General features: G+C 30.8%; 1 protein-coding gene across 5 annotated transcripts in view; it reads right to left on the bottom strand.

Annotated features, from left to right (window-relative positions):
• LOC139094114 (protein qui-1) overlaps positions 1-23,498 on the bottom strand; it is a 91,309-nt gene that overhangs the window by 16,969 nt on the left and 50,842 nt on the right. For all 5 annotated transcript variants that reach the window (XR_011544751.1, XM_070645040.1, XM_070645039.1 and 2 more), the window contains 14 exons: positions 16,392-16,533; positions 16,016-16,095; positions 15,806-15,943; positions 15,235-15,401; positions 14,833-14,996; positions 14,513-14,639; positions 14,294-14,443; positions 14,155-14,173; positions 12,539-13,436; positions 11,002-11,205; positions 9,200-9,384; positions 8,854-9,000; positions 5,606-5,713; positions 5,209-5,395 (listed from right to left, as the gene is read on the bottom strand). Coding sequence is in view for 4 of the 5 variants with exons in the window: in XM_070645040.1 (XP_070501141.1) it covers positions 5,209-5,395; positions 5,606-5,713; positions 8,854-9,000; positions 9,200-9,384; positions 11,002-11,205; positions 12,539-13,436; positions 14,155-14,173; positions 14,294-14,443; positions 14,513-14,639; positions 14,833-14,996; positions 15,235-15,401; positions 15,806-15,943; positions 16,016-16,095; positions 16,392-16,509 (2,692 nt within the window). In the remaining variant the exon portion in view is untranslated. The remainder of the gene's footprint in view (positions 1-5,208; positions 5,396-5,605; positions 5,714-8,853; positions 9,001-9,199; positions 9,385-11,001; positions 11,206-12,538; positions 13,437-14,154; positions 14,174-14,293; positions 14,444-14,512; positions 14,640-14,832; positions 14,997-15,234; positions 15,402-15,805; positions 15,944-16,015; positions 16,096-16,391; positions 16,534-23,498) is intronic.

A 23,498-nucleotide genomic window follows, 5' to 3' on the forward strand; every position in this document is an offset into this window, starting at 1 on the left:
CATAGAATATGTAAAGCATAAATCTAATTAGTCATGTACAATAAACATTACAAGAAGTGTCGACATGTCTAACAGAATAAGAATAAATTAATGGGAAAATTTAAACAAAAAATGCTCATGGCAGATGAAATTATAAAAGTCTGCATGTATTTATCTACACATTTAGGTACGAGTTAGAATGAAATTCTTTTGTTCACGTACCTAAATTTAGATTTTAAAACTTTTGCATTAGAATATTGGTAACGTTAAATTTATGTACCTAACCTTCCATAAAATTTATAAAGTTTTACATCCCAAAAGTTTGTTGGATAATAATTCTTCAACTGAGTATAGGGAATACAGTTAATGTCGTGCTGATAATCAAAGGTCAACAAACCTTTTCGATTGTCAACTTTGACTTTCGAAAATTTACTTTAGTCATTCCTTAGTGAATTCTTTTCGTAAGTTGTGAACTTTGCTATCCAGTTTTAATTCCGTAATCCATCTTTTCAACATTTACTTTTCCTCAACGCACCCGTCATAAGGAGAAGATAAAAATTCTTTTTTTTTGTCTAAACTTTATTTAGGATCTTAAAAATCATACGAAAAATTAATTCAAAAATATTCATATTTTATCCCAAAAGAATTAAAATTCAAAAGCTCAAAGATTAAAAGCTCGTTAATAAATTTTTATAGAGGAAAAAATTCAGTTCAACTTTTTTTTTTATTTTTCTCTTGGGGCGAATTTTTTTTCAAGCTACTCAGAAAAGGATGTTCTTTAAACATTTATGAGATATACCAAAGATTAGGCTTTAGTTGAGAGAGATAAACCCTCTTTATTCACATAGGAAGAGACATAGACGTAATTTTACTAATGAGTTCATGACAGCAAATATAAATTTTTTATATAAAGAAAATCTTTCTAGGTTCTGATAAAATGTGGTTGAAGGTTAATACAGGCAAATGATATTGAGTTTAGAGTCTCTATCATCGTTGTCATCAATTTGTTTTAAGAATATCTTGAATGAATTAAGAATAAAGTTCGTAATTTAAATTGAGATCGATAATTGCTTTAATTTCTAGCTTTTAAGCTTTAAGATCTAGCTCTTCATTGGTTAGTGCAGTGGTGGACCACTCATGTATTACGGATAATCTAGTGTGCTGTGAACTTTTAACCTAGAAACAGGTAGTTTTCCAGAAAATTTTAAATTTTTTAGGTTAGAAAGCTCATAGCGAATTGAGTCATGATCCAAAAAATGTTGTCTACTACTGAGTCAGAGTAATAAAGCTTAAAGCCTATCAAAATAATCCTTAAAGTAGAATATGCATTTATCACTCACATAGAAATTCAAATCCATAAAGGATATACCAGAAGTTGATTTCTGGATAAAATATTACAAAAGCACATCAGATGGTTAAAAAGCTTTTGAAATGCTATACATCCCAAAAAAATTAAAAGGGATTAAAAATGTCAGACACAAAGGAATCTTTATCACAATTATTTATTCAAATGGAATAAGATAAATTGATTCTATTGTGCTTGTTTAAATGGGGTTTTGCCACAAAAAGTTTTCATTAATTATAGAATCCATTTCTGTCTTAGTCTTAGTTTTTCAATCGACACAGATTTTTAATTATTTTGATATTTGGGAATGAATTTTTAGACTTTTAATAGGACTTGGAATGGCTGATTATGTACCTAGGATAATGGAGGCAACCTGGGTTCCGAGGCACACATGTGCAGCCAAATATTTTTAGAAATGATTTAAATCGTATGCTTTGTGCGGCTTCGGTCGAAGCTTACCACTAAGGTGTGCAGCGAAATAAAAGGTTGCCCAACACTGACTTTAGGGATAATACACCTTTTTGGATGCACGATAATCAACACACTCTTTTCAATTTAGAAACGTGGATTCTCTCATTTTGAAAACCTCATGGAAAAACTAAGTTAAACACTTTAAGAATTTTCAATTAAATCTTACCTATTAAATGCAGGTATGCTCTATATATATTTACGTTGAAAGGAAAATAATGTTCAACATTGTGTTTCAAGCAGCATTATGACAAAAGAAAATCACTTTAATAATGTTTTGTTGCTGCAACAAAACAATTTTTCTTGGACACATCATGAATAGAGAGAAGGGATTCATGGAGTGCGACGGAAATGAATGAAGTTTATGATTTCTTTCTATTATGTTGATGAAAAAACTTTTTATTCTGTGTACATCCATTGAAAAGGAGAGAAAGAAAAGAGAGAAAAATTCTCTACCGTCGACAGTAAGTTAATCCAATCTTCATCAAAAACCATTTTCCATTTTTTAAAAAGTTTCTTCTTCTCCTTTTTATTTATATAAATCTCGTCCATTCAGTCAGTCAGACTGTAAAACTTATTTCATATTTAATTAGTTCTGCAGAAAAAATATCAAGGCTCTGGGATAAGAATGAAGCAAGTGATTATAAACACTAAATTAGATATGCAGTCAAACTTGTTCTGCAAATATTCTATTCAAACTTTTCATTCCCACATTATTAATAGCTCAAAATCAATAGACTCCAATGGGCAGGATACCTTGTTAGGAGACCCCATTGACGTCAGTGAACTTCCCATTATTAAAGAACACGAGGGCAGTGAAACATTTTGAATTGGTAACTGGCAAAGGACAACGATGAGTCAGATCATAGATCACAGGTATTGTATGGTAAGCAAGGTAAGTATTATTTTAAGAGCACATGATGTGACAATACGAGCCATAACGTTCTTAAAAATTCATTTTTGCTATGGAATTTCATCCACAAATATACATAAAGTATGTCATTGTCCCGATAAATTCCCTGGAAAAGGGTTGAAACACATGAAAAAAAAGTTGAGGAATGCTCTTTAAAAATTGTGGCAGATGAGTCAGAAACCGACAACAAAAAAAAATTCCAACGATAAAGTTTTTAATCTTTTCTGCTCGTCTCGCGCACCAAATATGCTTTTTAAAGCGAACAGTTTTATAATGAGACCATAGTTAAAAAAGTTTTAATAAATATAAATATTTCTGCTCTAAAATATAAATATAAAGATACATTTTCCTCTTCGCTTGCTCTTTGTATCGCTTATACAAATTTTCATCATATCTTTTTCATCTGAAATGCGATTATAGTCATGGGAAACGAGTCACTTTTGTTAAATGACAACAACAAAATATAATTTTCGTTCTATGAATAGAATGATAAAGTTTCTTCTTCTTTATATTTTGTTGCTGGTTGTTACTAAAGTGGCGTAAAGAAAAAAAAGGCATTAATAAAAGAGCTCAATGTCGACAACAGCAACGATGTCTAGTTGACTCTTATTCAATTTAAGAATTCTTTCTGGTGTTGTTGTTGTAATGACTTAATGTTTTTTTATGGGTCATCAGTGGATCTTTAAGTAAAATGAAGTAGAAGATGAAAAATTTCAAAGACATTTCTTATTCCTTCTCTCTTAGGTGGGTAGCTAACCATTGTACTACAAAAGAAAACTTTTTGGGTTATTTTAAAAGATTTTCACCAGATTTTCCATTTCCACCAGAACCAAATTGTAAGAAATATTTTCATTGTTTTGTGTGACTCCCGATCGGCACAAGATTTGCATGGCATGCAAGTGGACGCCATATGGCAGCCACTTAGATTATCTTCTAAGTCCCCAAACAACACACCGAGTTCGCTAAAGTTCCATTTTTAGAGAGACAAAATAATGTGCCATGCTGTTCGGGGTTATAAAGCATTGTTGTATTTATTCATAAACATTAAGGTTCTCAGAGGGTTTCTCATTTTAACACAAACTTTGGAAACTTGGTGGCTATTAAAAATTTTAAGAATTCTTCTTTGACTTTTTGGGATCAAATTTTCGACATTGATTGCTTCAAGCAATATCTCATCAAAAAATCACCGATATCCATTTTATATTAATCTTAAAAAGATAACATACAAAAGCTCATTGGCTTATAAAGTTTTGATTCTTTTAAACTTGATCCAGTTCATAAATTTACATATTTTCCCACAATAAATCACAAAACTTAGGAATATGAAGTACAAAAAGTGCCAACACAAATTGTATGAAAAATCACGCTGATGGAGCATAAATATTTATTTTTTAAGGAAATAAGCAAACGCTAGGAAAATTTTCAACTTTTCTTGATAGTATGTAGATATTCCCAGCTATTTGTACAATCCAATAAAATGTGAGAGATCAACCCAAAAGTTAAAAAGGAAAACAATAAAGGCACACATATAAATTTTTATTCCTTACGGTAGCAATTTTTATACGATTCCGCAATCGACTGTACTCAAAAAATGCTAATTTCAATTGAATTCGATGAATATCTTTTATATATTCCATAACGTAGCGGAAAGAGACAAATGGAAAGTAAAGTAGCAAAACAGCTTTTTTGAACTTTTGGGCCAATTCTTTATTTATCATTTTGATCTTTGATTATTGCAGAGTTTGTGTATCATTTAACTTTATAACTTTACAGTTGGATGTACACAATTTATCTGCTGATTTCACTAAGGTTGGCTTTCTTCGAATTTGGATTATCCGCATCAGTTTGCTAAGAATAGCTTGGAGTGTTTAGACATTTACTTTTTAAGCTGAATTTTCTTATACTTGAAATTTTAGTCGCTCGACTAGTGACGAATTTATACCAAAAATTTATGTTAATTTACCAAATTTGATCAGATATTTGAATAATTGTTAATTCTATAGGAAAGATTACGCGAGCGACACAAATGAAGAAGGTTTCGCCACGGAACTTTAAAAGCTCAGCTAAAACTTTTTTAATAATACCAAATGGCAGTTAAATGGAAGTAGCCTCCATTTGATGTCAATAGAAGAAGTTAAGCTGAGCCTTTAAAGTTCCCTAGTGTAGCCTTCTTCATTTGTGTCGCTCGGGCTATCGGATTCCACTTTAAATACATTGGTCAGATTTATTTTGTAGCCCAAACCCCAACTCTGAATTGCGCTCTTATTTCCTAAGAAATAAAAACATCAAGTCGACAGGGATTAGATAAGACAGGAAGTATTCACAAGTGAAATCGAAAAAAAGCCACTAAAGTGTCGCATAAATAATTCAGAGAAGAAACTTTAAATTGCAAAAAATACAATAGAGAATAATTTAGGCAAACATCACCATTTATCTTCGTCTTCTTCTTGTGTCAGTTTGCATTAAGTGAAAAATAATGAAGTTAGTAAAGTCAAATACTTGCCTTTAAATATTCCAACTAACGTATTGCTCATTATGTGCCACAGTTGTGGATCACCTGCTTTCTTTGCAAGTATGAGATATTGTTTACATGGTGACACTTCAAACTGAGTAATTGCACCTCCGGGAACAGTCATACAACGTATCTGTGAAGGCAACGGCACTGGTAACCAGCCAGTTAACGGGACAAGCTATTAAAAAGAATTAGTAGAGTAAGTAATATAATTATGTTGTATTATCTGATTTAAATATGATTGCTATGACATAGACTTAGAAACCACAAAGTATCTGGTGATGTCAACATCCACCATGTTTCAAAGCCTAGGCTATAATAGCAAATCTGAAGATTTTCAACCTGTATTCATTCATGCTTATATAGATAAAAAAATAATCTTATTTACTAATGGAACGGTGTATCCATCACACCATGCGATTGCCGAACGCACTGTTATGCCCAAAAGGGAGTTTTCACCTTCATATGCTGAGACAGTTCGCAGCCAAGATATGATCTAAAAAAATATTTTTATTTATATTTATGGAAGGATAGAAGAAAAAAGACAACAATAAAAAATTGTCTGAATTATTCAAGTCAATGGGGATACAAATAAAAGCGTGAAAGAAATGGAAGTAAAAATCAAATAGATTGCCATTTTTTGATATAAATTGTAACAAAAGGCAAGGAATTTATTAGGCAGTCATAAGGATCAGACAATAAAATCAGCTTTATATTAGAGAATAAATTATATATTGTTTCCTATTTTATTACTATATTCAGGAAGGTTTTTATGCCTTACTCATGCTCGAGAGGAAACGAGTACTTTACGATAATTGTGGAGTAGTTTCTTGTGCTTCATGACTTTTTGATGATAGGTCAGGAAAATTCGCAAAAGTTAATTGAAGCACTCAAATCTTAAAAGTCGACTTTTTGACGTTTAAATTGAAAATTTTAGTGACAAGTGTCATGAAGCATTACAAGTTTGGGATTCAATTAAATCTATCGACCCATTTTAAAAATTATTTATAAATAAATTCCAAATGGATCTCAAAATTCAACTCATATCCTCAACAAGTATTATTGAGGAAAATAAAATTGATTAAAAATTGAAATTCCAAAATGAAAGAATTTTCCGAATTCACAGTATGAAGGAACAACATCACTTTATGAGGCACACCAGGATGTCTTATGATTGAATCATGTCTCGTACATACATAATGTGTACGCTTCAAAGTATATGGCTTTATGATGTTTATGTTACGTTGAAATGGAAGGATAGGCATTGTCGGTGAAGATGAGGGTTGAAATTAAAAATCAATAAGACAATACACTCACACATTTACGTGTTTCACAAGTTTAACCCGCGCAGCATAAAAGATGAAAAAACAATAAAATAACAATAACATCTCATTTTTGAAAACTTTTCTTTTATCCAGTCCTTGCCATTCTTACTTTGAGCATACTTCGACGTGTTTTTATTCTGATTGTATTTCACATCTGTCTTCCTATCTTCTTTTTGCCATTTCCCTTCTGTTTTTCATCTTTTTTTTACATTCTATTCTTTGTTATCGTTTATGTGACGTAAGTAAAAGAATGAAGGTACTTTCAAAAGAATATGATGACATTTTCATGAAGATGAACAACTTCATCATTTTTTACTAAAGTTTCTTATGTTCTTTTGCCATTTTTTTATGAATAAAAAACTTTCCTTTATTCTTCCCACATACATGATGCTAAAGCATATTGCTCTTGCATTCAGTTCTTATAGGTTCTACTTCTTTTGAAATATCAGGTATGTTATCTGCGATGATTTTTTACAAACATCTTTTCTCTTACATATGTAGCATAAAGCATCCGAGAAACAAATTCCATGCTCTTGCTACTTCATTGTCAAAATTGTTTCAAGCCTCAAAGCTTAGATCAGTGGTGGACAACCTTTGTGCCGCAACCCGTGCCGTCAATAAATTTTGAAAATGCCATGAAGTGTATGGCGTTAGCGGCTTCGATCGAGGCTTACCACCAAAGTGTACCGCGAAAAACAAAAAGTTGCCGACTACTGGATTGGATGTTATGTGTGTGCCACTATATTTATCAGAGTAACCATAAATTATTTTAAATTTATAATGCCAAATGTGTTTTTGATTATACTGATTCTAACGATTTTTGCCTCATTTCAACCTCATTGAAATTCAGAAATGATTTTCAATTTTTATGCTTCTGTAATATTCTTGCTATGAGCATCAGATATGGCAACGCTATTATGACATGTCATATAAAACAATTGACAGGTTTTCAAACATTATGAAAATTTTATTATTTGCTTCTTCATTTCGGCTAATATTTGATATTCTTGTGTAGCAGTGATGGTGAATCTGCAATTTTGGTCGTGTTATGATATTCATGTAAATGTTGTGCTTTTTTTTTTTCAATTTGTCTCAGATATCTATCATTGATTTCCACTAGAATCTTTATGGATTAATCGACATAAAGCACATTATCATCAATAATAAACTTGTTTGTGACTTATTAACTTGTTTTCGTTAAAGATGATATTGCTTTTTATTATATGCGATATAGCACCATGATGATGATAATGCTTATTCAGCTTCCGCAGCCTGTGTGTCTATCCGTCTATTTATAGTGAAGAAAAATTATGCCAAAAAGTATACAACAAGTAAATTATGTATATACTTCCTTCTCCAGTATCCGTAAAACTAAGGCAATAAATTTTCATTACACGACAGTCGACTTTACAAATGACTATGAGGAATGAATATAGTATGAAGTAAAATGAAGAAAAAGAGGAAGAAGTCACAAACATGTGGAATTTCCAGGAGCTTATACTTGTGTACATTATTCATTTTGTATATAAGTATATCGTAAGTGCTTTGTTGTTGTAGCCTCGGATGTTTGCTTAAGTGACAACAACAAAGCAAAGAGCTCCTGATGATACACACAATGATGGTAGTAGAAAATGAGATAAAAGTAAACGAGATGAAATAATTTGCCACCAGCTACAATTTCCATAATAATTTTACTCATTGCCTCATGAAAATAAACGTGCACATAAGTGAATATAATGAAATGAATGAATTATAATGAGCATCATCATGAAGACAATAAGCATAAATACTCAGTGTAACAATTGTTGTGCTAAATGTATTATGTGGGCTTAGTTTCGAATTCAAAAAGGGCTTAGTCAGTTGTTACATTAGAATTAATTAACGAAAAAGCATTCGAGAATGATTGAAAATTATTCGGGTGTGGAACTTGATTACTTTACTTAAATTAATATTCAGAAAATTTAATTTTCTATAAATAAATTTATATCTTATTAAAAATTGAATAGTATAATGGGTTTTCTTTGTATTCTCAGTAATTAGATGTGCTTGAGGGAAAATTGATTATTATTTCTGAGAGGAATGCTTAATACTTGCTCAATGATATCTTAAAATGTAAGCATTCATTCTACTTGTAATGTAAATGGAAAAACTTTGCTTCAAGAATTTTTATAGTAAATTTTGCTCTATTTGAGTTACAATACTGCAGCTTTAAAGGCACTTTTAAGAAAATTTTCAATTAGTTTGAGAAAGTATTTTCTCTTCCATTTCTTTCCACTTGAACAGACATAATAAAATTTTTCCATTATCATACCTGTGCACCAAGTTGCATTGGATCACGTGTTAGAACATCGCTCGCTTTTCTAATAGTATAGTAAACAAGTTCAATGTCTCTATCCAATATATAGCATCGTACATGCTCAATTAAACATCGTAAATAGCTAATTGATACTGTTTGTACCTGCAATAAAAGTTAAACAAAAAGAAAATAAGATTGTTGAGTGAGAATGACACAATCTATGTAACTGAATGGAAACTTTCACATGTACAGAAGTTACATTCATTCCCTTTTCAGAACTAATTAAGTTTTAGCTCCGCATATAATAGAAATATAAAGAGAAACTTATTCTAGTAGAAAAATGATAATAAATTAAACTTACAGCGGCAAGAAGGAAGTCAAAGTTACAGACAGCAATTTCTTTCAGTTTCTTACTATCATCAGATTTAATTAAATGATGCCATGATTCTTCTACATGTCTTATGGAATATGAGATATCCGACCCAGGTATGGGTTGTTGTGTTGATATTGTTGATGTTTCATCACAATGAAGGGGCTTATGGTTTGCTGTAATAGAAAATAATAGAATATTGTTTATTTTTAATCAATTATAGGGATTAAAATGTTAAGGATAGAAAGTTTAAGGATGTACATTTTGATATTATCAACAGAATGATTTTTGTAGTCTTTGTTATATTTTGGGATGAATGAATGTAGTTTGTAGAAGCTTTAGTATAATTTTGTCATAAAAACTATACGTACAACTTACTATTCATGAATAATTAAAATGATGTTGAATTTACATAGGATGAAAACTTATTCTTGTTTCCAATTTGGTCTTTAATTTCTAACACATATTGTAGAGATTACAAAAGTCTGTTTTTGGTTAAAGATTCTTTATTTGGATAAAAATCTTGTTTTTATGACAAGCTGGTGTGTAGTTAGGGAAGGTTAGGAGGACAAGTTTTAATTCGATGAAGTATTTCCTACAATTTACAAGGATTCATAAACCCTTACAGGCAAAGAACATGCTTTTATGACACAGAAGAAGAACCACTGTGGTACCAAAAAGTGGTCTCTTTACCTATTAAGAAAAGTTTCAAATTTCTCCACTTTTAGATTAGAAAAATCCCACATTACAAAAATTTCAAGTCTCTATCAAAAAGCAATTTTACTAATGAATTTTCAACTATCTGATCTGAAAGTCATCCTAAAAATAGCTTTTGGTAAAATACCAAAAAGAGATTCAAAATCACTTTGTTGATTACAATTGATTGTCTCTCCCGAGCGACACAAATGAAGAAGGGTCTGCTACGGAGCTTTAAGGGCTCCGCTAAAGCTCTTTTGTTAATACCATGTGAAAGCCGCTTCAGTTTGGCGTTCAAATAGCTGCAAAAATATGCGGCTTTCATTTAGTGTTAATAAAAGAAGTTTAACGGAGTCTTAAAAGCTCCGTGGTGGAGCCTTCTTCATTTGTGTCGCACAGGATACCAAATTTAAGTTGTGTCTATGTGGAGACCAAATGGATTTCTCAGGCAATCAAACGAAGGCTTAATTTACCGCATAAAATAGGAATAAAGTAATTACTTTAATAGTTTTAAATGTGGGATTTACTCATAAAAACTGGAACTCAAATATGTCTGTGCTTCTTATGAAAATTGTCTGATAAAAGTAAAAAATTTAAGCAGTGCTTTTATCCATTTCCTTTTGTTCGTTTTTCAATTATTATATGCTTCCTGATTTTCTTTTCAATAAATTGAAAATCTTCTTGGAAAAACCTCACCCACAATTATTGAAACAAAGGAAAGACGTGGGATAAAATGATGATGGAAAGTAATAATATAATAAAAATAAAATAAAGCTTTATTGTTCTGAAATTTCTTTGATCGTGATCGTTCAAAGAAGATATTTTGAAGGGGTTCCTTTCCTTTTTTTCTTACATCCCTAATATTGAATGTGAATTTAATTTCATGAAATGAGATTGAAAAATTAGCAATTTACAGTAATAGGAGAAGTTTTGTTTCTCATTCGAAAAAAAGTAATCGACGTGAAAGAATTTTCTTTTAAATTACTTTTGTTCTGCTTATTACTTTCTACTTCTTTTCTGTTCATATTATCCAGGTATCTTCTTTCATTTACTAACAATGTCTAAGCGATAAATATCTGTTAAGAGAAACGACTTACCTGATTTTTCACTCGTTTCACTGTGTATTTCTTCACTATCATCAGATGGCTCTTGGGGGAAGAACAAGTTGACAATTTCAGCATGAGAAATCAAAAGAATTTCCTGGTCACTTAAATATCGCTTCTTTGCTATTTCTGCACATAAATCGTGACGCCATTCAATTAATAACTTTCCTGACATAAGTTTTTCTCGAATCAGAGGAGCTGTGAATGTAAAATTTTCATTACATGCTGAATTAAAAAAGTCAGTTTCAACATTTTTGCGGTTGGGATGAAAACAAAAGCTTATGTATCAAAATAAAAAGTTCAGCAAATTTCACACATTTTTACTAATCGATTGAGCTAGCATTTCATGCAGCCACTGAGTCCAGGGTAAAATGCGAGGTAGATATGAAAAATATATTTTTTTCATTATGTTTTTCCGGAAGGCAACAAGTTGATAACAGCGAGAGAAAGCGAACATTTTCATTTTCCGTATTCTGATAAACTTTTTATTTCTCTGCCTACGTAAAGCAGCATTATTGTGCTTGAAATTTTAATTGAACATGTTTCCATTTTCATCGTATATTCAGTCTATCATCATGTGTAGACATATTCTACCCTATTGAATCAGTATGGTGCGTTTGCCAGAATGCAGACATTTATTCAATTATCAATTGTTTCAAATCATAAAGTTTCTTCATTTCATTAAAACTGAATCTGTCAGAAATTGTGCCTGTCTGTAGTTATTCAATTTCAACTGATAATACAGAAATTGTTAATTATATGCTTGTTGACATTCTTTCATTATTGATGTCTATAATCCAAAGGATTTATAGACTTTACTTTAATCTCAATTTTGGAATCCGTATTCATCTGCCAGATTCAAACCTAGACCAACAGTTTAAAGAGGAATTCAAAATTCATTTTATTCAAAAAACGACATGTGAAGGAATTTCGCATGCCGAGTCTAGAACACATGATCGCTGGATTGGTGTGCAATGATTAAATTCTCAAGGACTAGATCATTACGCTTCCAAGACAGTTCGGTTAACTACTCAATCATGATTGATTTGATTCGAAGTAAGTAAAATAAATCACTAATTTATAGGTTAGGTTATGTAAAGGTTATTTCAAAACTTTTCTTTTTTATCGATTTTCCAAAAACAGAATCAATAGTCTGAACTAAATTTTGAAAACATCCGATTTGACTTTAAGATCCGAATATTTTTATTAAAAATATTTTCCAATGAATTTCATCTGGTTCACATTTTATGTAGCTTACGAAACATTCATTAGATCCGCTTCATTATTTACAGTATGTATAGTAATCATGTTTTGAACAATGGATATAATTTATAAGATCCTTGAAAATATTTTTATTCAAAATATGCACAAAAATTTCTTTCAATATATTTTTTTATGTTCTATAAAATTGAATTTTTTTGTGTGTAGCTCCTTCATTTACATTGTATGAAGCTCAAACGAGTAATAAAAGTGAAGACGAAAGGAATTCTTTTTAAAGCTCTTTAATATGATTATGAAATTCTTTACTTACCCATATCATTTCGAATACTACAAAAGGACGAAAAATTGAATTCACCGCAATGTGGCTCAAGTATAGCATCAGAATCATGTGTTGGCATGAGAAGCTCTAAAAATTCCGTTTCTGTAAGACCGTATTCTGTACAATTTAAATATGTTGAAAATCTTGCAATTCCTTTGGTTCCATAACGCTCTTCCAAATCATCAAAATATCTATTTACAAAGTTCGGAAATGTTTCACTTTCGATTTCCTTTACAATCTTCATCTCATGTTGTGTCACATCGAATAAAAATTCAGAGCTCTTGAATCGTTCACGTTGTATGGGACTTAATTTTAAGCTATCCATAGATTGTGCTGTACATATCAAGAACACATTCCATGGTAAACTAATTGGTAACCAGGACAAAGCAGCAACAATATCGCAATCCAGTGGATTTATTTTATGTAAATCGTCAATAAAAATGAAGAGCACTTCATTGTTCATATCTTCAGTGCGTTTCAACAAGTTTTGAAACCAATTATTGATGTATAATGGATCAAATGATGCGTCTTTTGGCAAATAACCTTCTGGTATGTTCAAAATGATTGATATCTGTTGACATATCACACGCAGTAACTCTAAATTATACGCAGAACGTGGTGTTGCTTTTGCAAATCGTATCAGTCGATGAACCTTCACGTTTGGACTTGTGAACCAATTTATGCATTCAACATACAATTTCGACATCAATGAGCTCTTTCCACTACCGTGAGATCCATAAATAAAATATGGAGCATGACGGGCACCATTTCGATAATTTAATTTGATATGAGCTTCAATTTTTTCAGGCACAGCTGATGATATAAAACTTTTTGACTTCAAATGTTCATTCAGAAAGGATAAATGTACGGAATGTTCGTAAAAAATTTCCTAAATATTGAAAAAGGGAAAGAAGATTTAAAAAAAAAAGTTAATAGAATAACTAAGCGCAAAAGTTTTGAAGCTTAAACAACTTTATTTCATGTGACGTATCATTATTTACATCTGGTGATAGGGAATAGAATTGAAAGCGATGGAAATAATAGAAAATTCCTTAAATGCATTATTTAGGAATGAGATTTAAAGCAACACCCAGCCAACACCTTTTTCAAATCAAATGTCTGAATATTTCATTATATAAATGTGCAAAAAAGGATTCTTTAACTTGAAAAATTCCTTACTTCCCAAAATATTTTAAAGATTTTTTGTGAAGTTCCTCAAGGGAAATTCATTTAAGGAAGCTAAAATGCGAGAATGTAATGAAGAAAAAGAAATGAAATTTTTTTATTACTCATTTTTTTGTCCCCCGTTCTACCGCATTCGCTTCAATGTCATGCCATGACATTTTTTATAACAATGAAAATAGAATTGCTAGTGCCTGCACCGAAATTTAAAATATTATCGTAATTTATTATAAATTCAGATAAATTTAATTGAATTATGGATCAATTCAATTGCCATAAATTATACACAATACATGGCTTAATATTGCTTTTGTCATGTTACCAAAAAAAAAATCATAAAAATCACATCATAAATATTTAAATCATACATGGAAATTTCCCCCTTTGCTCCTAAATTATCTGTCATAAAAAGCCATAAAACTCACCTGAACTGTCTTTCGTTTCCTGAATAAACGAATACATAATTCATGGATGCGTGCGATAAAAAAGGTGAAAATAAATGAAAAAAAAAGTTTATTATCAACAATCGAGCATACATTTAAAACATAACAGCATGAAGCATACCCTTTTCCTCCATCCGGATCATATTTTAAGTCTTTGTCAATACACCCACGAAGCTTTTCAATTAACGTTCGTTTAAACGCAGCTAGATATTCCTCGTGTGAGTCATGTCCCTCTGGATCGACATTATCATTGTTAATGCCATGCTCAACTCTGTAGAATAAATATTTTGGTGCATAAAAAAATATCTGAGTAGTCATTTCCTATAGTAAATAAACTCACTCTAAAGTTGAATGATTGTCACTCGAAAGTTTCTCTTTCAATAAGCTTTTTATTCGCTCAATATCACTAGACGTCTGCTTATGTTTCCAGTTCCGAAACACCGCAAGCATTCTATTCGCTGTATATTCTATAAAAAGTGAAAAGAAGAAAGTTTTGTATTGAAATTTTCAAAAAGCGTGCTACTGCAAAGGAAATACGCTTTTTTGTATTGGAAGGCCGTCTAACAGTTTCCGGTAGATGAAAATTTTTGACAGTTGATAGTCAAATTTCACATTAAAAGCGTCATGTATAATAGATTTTAAAGGAAAGCTTATAAATACCTAGTGCAACTTTAACCTCCTTCTCAATGACTCTCACTCTGTAGAAATTGAGAGCACTTCGCACGCTCTCACTATGAGTTGTTCTATGAAGCACTTCAAATTTGTTATCAAGAATATTTCGTAATTTACCGCTTCGCGTTATCCACTCATCGGATTTTAAATTTCTATTGTATTATTAACAACATCATTAGTAACATTGACATCATTAAGTGATCATTTTCCGGATTTCCATTGTGTAATCACATGATAATTTGTGGAGAGTACATGAATATTTTGATGACGACAAAAAAGTCAATTGTATGTATTTAAGTTAAGGTAACATGAAAAAAGAAGAAAGTAGAGCAAAATGTTAATGATAATAATTACTTTATGAGAAAAAGGAACAAAAAAGGATCAGCTTACCTAAAATTTGTATGTAGATAATAAATGTCCGCATTGCTATCATTTCTATAACAATTTTTCATTAGGTCAGTCTCATCGGGTGTAAGTAGATTAATTAATTCATTATAGACATCTGACTGTATCTCAACGGGCAGACAAAATTCACCCAAACTGTTACTGATTAATGACTGCATGTATAGATAGAAAGAAATTTTTTTTCGTTCGTTATAATTAATAGCAATTATTTAGTTAGGGGCTAATAAAAAAGTTTCGTGATTGTGTCATCGAAAGCATGATAATGTTATCTACATTTATATAATCATGAAAGTTTCGTCCAATGAACTTGTTTATTATTCGGATGTTCCGACTGACGATATTAATCATTTTATTGTTTTTGTTACGACATAATATACGGAAATGGCGCCAAGTGACTGACTATTCTGCTTTTACCTTTAACATTCATTTCTTAAAATAAGATACTGAGGAGCTTGAAATGATTTTTCCAACCTGTTAGCTTCTCTTTCATTCGCACTACTGAACATATTTGATAACCATCTCACACAATCTCTTAAAAAATTCAAGCATAACTTACAATAAAGAATATACTCCTCGACACACGATGACAAGTTCGTATCTCATTGAGATGATCGTAAAGCACATATGGATCTAAGTCGACACTTGTATTTGTATGGCTTGTACCAGTGCCAAAGTGCATATCAACAAATTCAATCTAAAATAACAATAAAAAAGAAAAGGGAATATTCATCTTTTTTAGCTCAAGTAAACACTCAACACGACCAACCTCAATTTGTCTATCATCGTAAATCGATTGCAATTCTGGTCCAATGACTTCCAATAACACTTTTCTTTCCTCTTTGAATTCTATATTTATTGTATTTTTGTTTAGCGATAAAGATAGTAAAAAATGCATGAAAATAGAAATAAGCATTCTATGTGGGTAGCATAAGGGTTAAGTTCAGATTGAATGGATTGGATATTCAGACTCTGAATTTCATCAAGGCTCAAAACTCATCTGAGCTGTGTTCGAGCTTTGGTACTGACTTCACAGAGCTTTAAGTCGACTCCACTAGACTCCATTTCAAATTCAAGTCAACTTTGAGCTCTGCTTAAATCAAGCTTAAATGTATACAATCTGTAATATCTGGGTAAGTACTCACCATGTTTTGTGCTCGATATGTAGATTTTAACTAGACGTGGGAGTGGTTGTTTTGTGCTTTCGACTGTATATCCCCTCAGTGCATCTAAAATCGACTGATCTGGCACAATAGACATCATCTTTACTTAGTATTTATATGAAATCTGAAAAATACAAAAAATGAAAAATATTAATAGAAAATTATTTTTCAATAGAAAGAGCTTATTTTGAGCTTTCAAGTGCATGTTTATTTTGAACAACTTAAGGAATGAGCTAACCTATTATGCATTAAGGTTTAAGGATTTTTAAATAAAAAAAGTCCGAATTTTGTTACTTTAATCTCTTCTATTAAAGATGTATATGTACAAAAGCTGAAATTAAATTTGTCACTGTCGCAAAAGTTCTCATCACAACATCCGTAGCCTCTTTGTATTCAACTGGCATGAAACATTTAATTTTTTCTTTATTTTAATTTTTTATTACTTTTCCTTATAATAATAAATGCAACCGTAAAATTGACACAAAGCAATAAAAAGCTGGAAGTGAAGGAATAAAAAAAAGTTTATGCTAACTTATCACGATCTTGAAATTTTATTCGCCAGTTTCAATGAATGGTAATCCAAAGATTATGTTTTATAGTTTAAGAATAAAATGAAAGCTTTTTTGAGCTTTTTTGGAGTTTATGTTGCATTTCGAAATCGCTATAATTTTATGTTCCTAGCATTTAAACCAGAGTTGATGATTTCATCTAAAAAATCGATATCTGTACTTTTATGTAGTATATGAAAACCAAGACGAAGTGGCTCGGTCGCCAAATGGTTTCGTCCTTCGGTACCCAATTATTGTGATATTGACAAACACTCTTTCGTCTGTCCTTTTTCGAATCATATGCAGTGGAAACGCGGCTCAGAGTACCATTTTGTAGGCTAAGGACAATATGCTTATAGTAGAGTCATCAAAGCTATTAACCTGAAAATTAATGTTCCCACACCTTGAATCAAAAGATTTTTTACGACTTTGCAAATCTGTTGCAATATCATGAAAGTGAGGAACACAATAAAAGTTTTTCATCTAGAATATAAATGCAAAATTTCCTCAAATGAATACTTTTGTTGTTTGATTTTCATAACGAAACATTGTAAAGTAAAGCGTTATTGTTCTTTGAAGAAGTGAAGTAACAAAAAGAGGACGAGGAAAATTAATCTCGAAGAAAAGAAGAAATGTTGATAATTCTTACATTAATTTCAACATTAATTATATCATCACAGACACAGCTTTGTGACACCGAAAGTGATGATACTTTATACATTTATCCAAGCAAAAATAATTGTTCAAAATTCATCGTATGCTATCGTAATGAGGAAATTGAAATGAGTTGCTTGGAGGCATCTTTGTTCATGTTTACTGACGAAAAGATGTGTCTTGAACCATGCAGTATGAAAATGACATCAACAAACAATAGAATAAGAAGATCAGAAACATTTTATGATATTTCATCGGATTATTTGTTGTTTCCAGCTATTGACATGTCTATTGAGACAATAATTTGTCCTTCAAATGGATTTACATCAGCAATTATACCACAAAATTGTAAAGAATATATTGAATGTAACGATGGAATTGGAATAAGACGGAAATGTGAAGATGGATATGAATTCAGCCCTTCCAAGTATCAATGTGTTGAAAGTATTAATTCTGACTGTATTGTTAATGAGAGGTTAAAAGCCTCACATCATTCAAAATGTCATTTCGAAGAAGGTAATTCGTCAGCATTTCTGCTTCCTTCCGATGAATGTTCCGATTTTATAAAGTGTGCTAAAAATAAAGCATGGACGATTACATGTGCACAAAATACAAGTTTCAGCAAGGAAACAATGTCATGCGAATGGAATGATGTAGTAAAATGTTGAAAATAATTATTGTAATAAAGTGGAATTTATTATTGTTGATTCTGAAGTGTAATTAACTAGTTTCTATGGCATAAAGAATTTTCTCAAAAAAATAAAAATTGATTTTCGTCAGAAATTATTTTCGATAATTCTTTGTAAACAAACGTGTACCCTTTCTTTGCTTATTGTGTTTACTCTATGGAAACAATAATGATTTTTAATTAAAGAAGAATGGATGGAAGTAGCATAAAAGTTGAAATATCAAGAGCAATGTAATGAAAGCGGAGACTCTGTCTTGTACGATTATGGATCCCTTTCAAACTTCAATAAATGCTTATCCAAACAGAAGAAAAAGGTTTTTCCGTTACTTAAAACAATATTTTCTGAGAAAAATAAATCATTTTGGGCTGGATCATTAAATGATTAAATAAACTTGTAATGAATTCTTTACATTTTTCGGAACTAAAAACTTATCAATTGAGAATGATTTCATATAAAATAAAAATTTAATTCTATCAATTTAAAGTTTAGGTCAGTAATGGACAACCTGTGTGCCACGGTACACTAGTTTGCCGCCGAATTTCCATATGCTGTACGAGACTTCAGTCGAGCCTAAGGTGTGCCGTGAAAAATAAAAGGTTGCCCACCACTGGTTTAGGCAGTGGATAAAAGACGCTTTAAACAGTCGTTGTATATCTATTTAATTTTCCATGAAAAACGAAAGTAGTCGTTCGACCCAAAAAGTTGTTATCTTTTTCCTCTTATAATTCTTCTTCTATCTTGTCATCTCTCTCGAACCTTCTTCTGTCTTTCTACCTATCTCACTTTGTGCTGTGTATATTCTTTTTTCTCTCTGGTCTTGATGAAATATTAAAAGGAAATTCCTAAAATTATTTTCAAGGTCTTCATGATAAAAGGACACGTATTTTGAGGAATAAAAGACAAAGTTTTTGGTATCAATTCGAGATAGTACATGCTAAAGAAATTTAATGCCGTAATGAAGCTGAAAAATATTTTCACATAATCATGATAACATTCAGGCATTATCTTAACAATTCAGCATAAAATCAATAGGTCGTAAATAAAGTTTTTCAAGTCATTAAAAACAAATTAATTTCTGTTGCAGAATAGAATTAATAATGAGTATTTAATGAGAAATCAAGCTATTGACAATAGTAAACAAGTAATCTATTTTCATTTTAAGACTTAATTAAAATTGAAAGTGATGTGTGTCTTATCATTCTTGTGCTTTGCTTAATCCAGTGGTGGGCAACCTAATCTTTTGCACGACATATCTTGGTGATAAGCTATCCACACGACATACGGTCCAAGGCATTTCCAACCGTTTTCCACACTAAATAGTGTACCGGGACATACAGGTTGATCGCCACTGGCCTGAACAGTTCGTTGATCAATTTGATTACATTAATTTTATTAATTTCCTAGGTAACATTGTAAAAGCATAAAATGTTGAAATATTCCGGAAGTATGCATGAAAAATGGTTAGAATATCATGTTAAATATTTTGTAATTTCACTTATTTCAGGTGAGATTTTACTGATAAAACAAGTTCATTGGACTCTTATTGATTTTTCACTCGTAATACCTTTACTATGCAAGCATCAGCGTACATGCTGATACGTAAATAAATAAATTACTCTCAATTTATATTCGATTATCTAATAAAAATTTTACAAGCAATTTCCTTCAATGATAATTTATGCAGCATGATACATAAGAGGAGAATTTTAAATTAAGTTTTTATGGTAATTTAATTTTTACAGGTGTTGATCAAATGCTTCTCAAATTTTCGTAGCAAAATAATGATTTATATGTTAATGGAGGGTTGAGAGACATTTTGACACTTTAAAAAGTACTTGTGTAGGAAAGGACTTTAGAAGTTATAATGAACTTTGTAAATCATAAGCTTTGGGTCATTCACTTGTAACGTAGAATTATATAAAGTTCAATACAACAGAATTTACTTAATGCTATATAAACTAAAGGATAGAAAAGTTATTGTTTTTGTGGATCAATGAAGAGCTTTCAAACATGTTGACTGCTTTTATATTAGCATCCTGAAAATTCTGACGCTAAATTAATACTGACTGATATGTCACGAAATCATACAGCAAACACTAAAACTAAAATTCACATGCAGCATGTAATAAAAAAAAGATATTAAAGTTATAGATATAAAAATCATTGAATATGAAAAATTTGATTCATTTCTTATTTTTCTTGTGGAACAACTTGTTGTTCTGGATTCTTATAAAAAAGACATTGAGTGTGAAAACGATAGATTAAAAAAGAAGTAATGGAATGGATTTATAATCTAGTTTTGATTATAGTTCAATTGATTCACCTAGTAAATGGACGGTTGCATGATAAAACAAGATATAATGTTTGCGAGAATGTTCCAATAAATACATTGAAGTTATTTAATGATACTGAACGTTGCGGTACGTTTGTTGCATGCATGGGAAAAGTTGCGGTTCATTACAAGTGTTTTAGTAATTCTTTGTATGATGATGGCACACCAAATTGTCTCATATGTGATGCAGACAATCCGAAATCCTTTGATGATATTTACACGACACGTGCATCAAGAAGAAGTAATGTTGTAGAACAAACGGGTGAAAAAGAATATAAAGGAACAAGAAGACTTGAAATCACGCAAACATTAAATAGCGTAGAAAATGAAGATAAAATTAAATCAGCAACACAAACAGAAAGTCTTCTTGAGTTATCTAATTCTAATGAAAATGAAGATGAGCAGTTTAGTCAAGATTTTGGAATAACATCAACAATTGCTAATAATTACAATGATAAAGTAATTACAGAAGATTCAGACATTGAAATATCAAATGAGGAAGCACGACTTAGTTTAAACAATAAAATAAGTGAGGATAATTCAGATGAAATCTTTCCTACAATGGAGACAATAGCTTTAAATGAAGTGGGTGACGAATCTTCGATTGATCCTAATGAAGAATTGATTGAATACTCGGAAATTGATTCAACGACAAGTGAATATGTGGGATCTGATGAATATGGGGGTTTAGTTACGAAAAAATATGTAGATGAGCTTTCGGGTAGTAAGTATCATGTAACAAAAAGTGAATCAGATTACTTGAATGAAGAAAATTCAGCCCAAATCGATGATAATGAATTGGATAATTCACTTACTTTTGACCAAATCATACTGCTTCAAATGACGATAATACGCTTGGCTTAGGTTTATTTTTGCTTATTTTGTGGTTTTCATTATTTGGATAATGTTCTTTAAATATCGATAGGATTTAAGATTTTGCAAGACTTTTCGATTGGGATTGGAATTTTTCAAAAAGGGGGATTGATAAGCAGAATGACAGTGCTCCAAATATCCCAAACTGTATTAATTAAAATATTTAAAATAAATGCATAAATATTCATTAAGAAATCAGTTGATATCCTTTAAAAGCTTTAACTTTAATCCTCTAAGAAAATAATTTAATAAATAAAACTGATTTATCATTGCCAGATAATAAACCAGCTATGATGAATGCGATAAATTTTGCGGAAAATGCTCAAGATTACGATAAAGTTACAATCGATAAACATCATCATATTTCAAGTCACAAGGACGCTAATAGCAACGCAAACTCAAATGACCGCAATTCATTAATATCACATCATTCTTCTAGAAATGATTTCCCACCAATAAAAATCTCATTACCAGTCACATCTTCAAAATATGAAAATTACGGAACTTCCTATTCAATAAATGGAAATATACCAAATGATGGAGAAAATTACACTAACGAAGATAGAACGAATCTATTAAATACATTGGAAGGAAATTATTCTGTGAACGAGGAACATTCAAATAATGGCTCAATTTCAAGTAATGTAGAAGTTTTGAATGGTAATAATGATGATGATATGAAAATGAAGGATACTATAAATTCCAATGCTGATAGTTCATCAGAATTTGGTACTACCAATCTTGATTATGTTCCTAAGAAAAATTTAGTCAAGAGAAGTATTTCTGTTGAATCAATTTCAGACCTAAATATGAAACTCGAGACTCATAGCTCAGAGGCAGAAAATTCCATAGAAACAAAATCAATGAAAGATGAAAACATTATGGAACTTGATGAATGTAAGTAATCCAATGTAAGCATTTTATTTTAATCTTTGAATATTTCGATTAAATTCTTTACAGCAAACACAAAGGATGAGAATTTAAGGCCTTGCTATATTTTGAATGATGACAAAGGTAAGACATATTTGTAGTATTTGAAGACTTGGCATGTCGAAGTGTCCACACCTTGCATACCATAAAATATAAAATTGACCATGCTTTCATGAAAATCAATATTGAAAAGCAATTACTTTAAATATCCATAAAATTTAGAAATTCAATAATTTTTCATTCATCTAGCCACAGAATCAACCACACCATCCACTACACAGCTTCCGAAAATTCACCTGTTTGAAAGTGAAAATACCAATATAGAAAATGTACAGAGTAAATTCGATAATGGATTGGAAATAACAAATGATGAAAATTCATCAAATAAAGAGGCAATTCTGAAATCATCTACCATAAAAAGTACTTCCTTTGAGGTAGAAAATTCTCAATTTTCCCTCAATGAATCTTCAGAATATTTTGAAAATTCATTGAAACGTAAAAGTGAAGAATACAAAGAGACGACAGAGATCGATGGAGATAAAGTAACCACAATGAATCCACTTGAGAGTTCTACTCAAAATCATGAGCATTTGTTCTCCGAGTTCTTTGATTCTAAATCTACTATTAAGCTATTGACAAAAAAGAGAAAAGTCAGGAGAAGTCGACCGATTATGTCAACAACTCCCACAATTTTTTTTAATACGGATTCGATAAATTAGACTAGCTATTCACAACTTTTGTGATTTATTATATTTGGAACTAACTATTTAAACTTTTAAGTAGTCCTTATGAAATTTGTTCAAATATATTTTTCAACTTTTATGTTTGTCAAATTGTACTATCCGTAAATTAATCTAGAAACTTAATATGGATTTATTTAATAAAGAAGCAAAGGAAATAATGCTTAAATGCCAAATATGCAAGCAGCTTTGAATTTTGAATATGTTAAGCCTTCAAATTTTTAGTGCCCACCAGTGCCACATTAACTTTTCATCGTGTCCATATCATACACTGTTGAGATTATCCTTTGGGTAATCTTATACGAGTTATTCGATAGATGGCT

The sequence above is a fragment of the Chironomus tepperi genome, unplaced genomic scaffold, assembly GCF_022539635.2.
Source record: "Chironomus tepperi strain 1889 unplaced genomic scaffold, CSIRO-AGI_Ctep_v1 contig_349, whole genome shotgun sequence".
NCBI lineage: Eukaryota > Metazoa > Arthropoda > Insecta > Diptera > Chironomidae > Chironomus > Chironomus tepperi.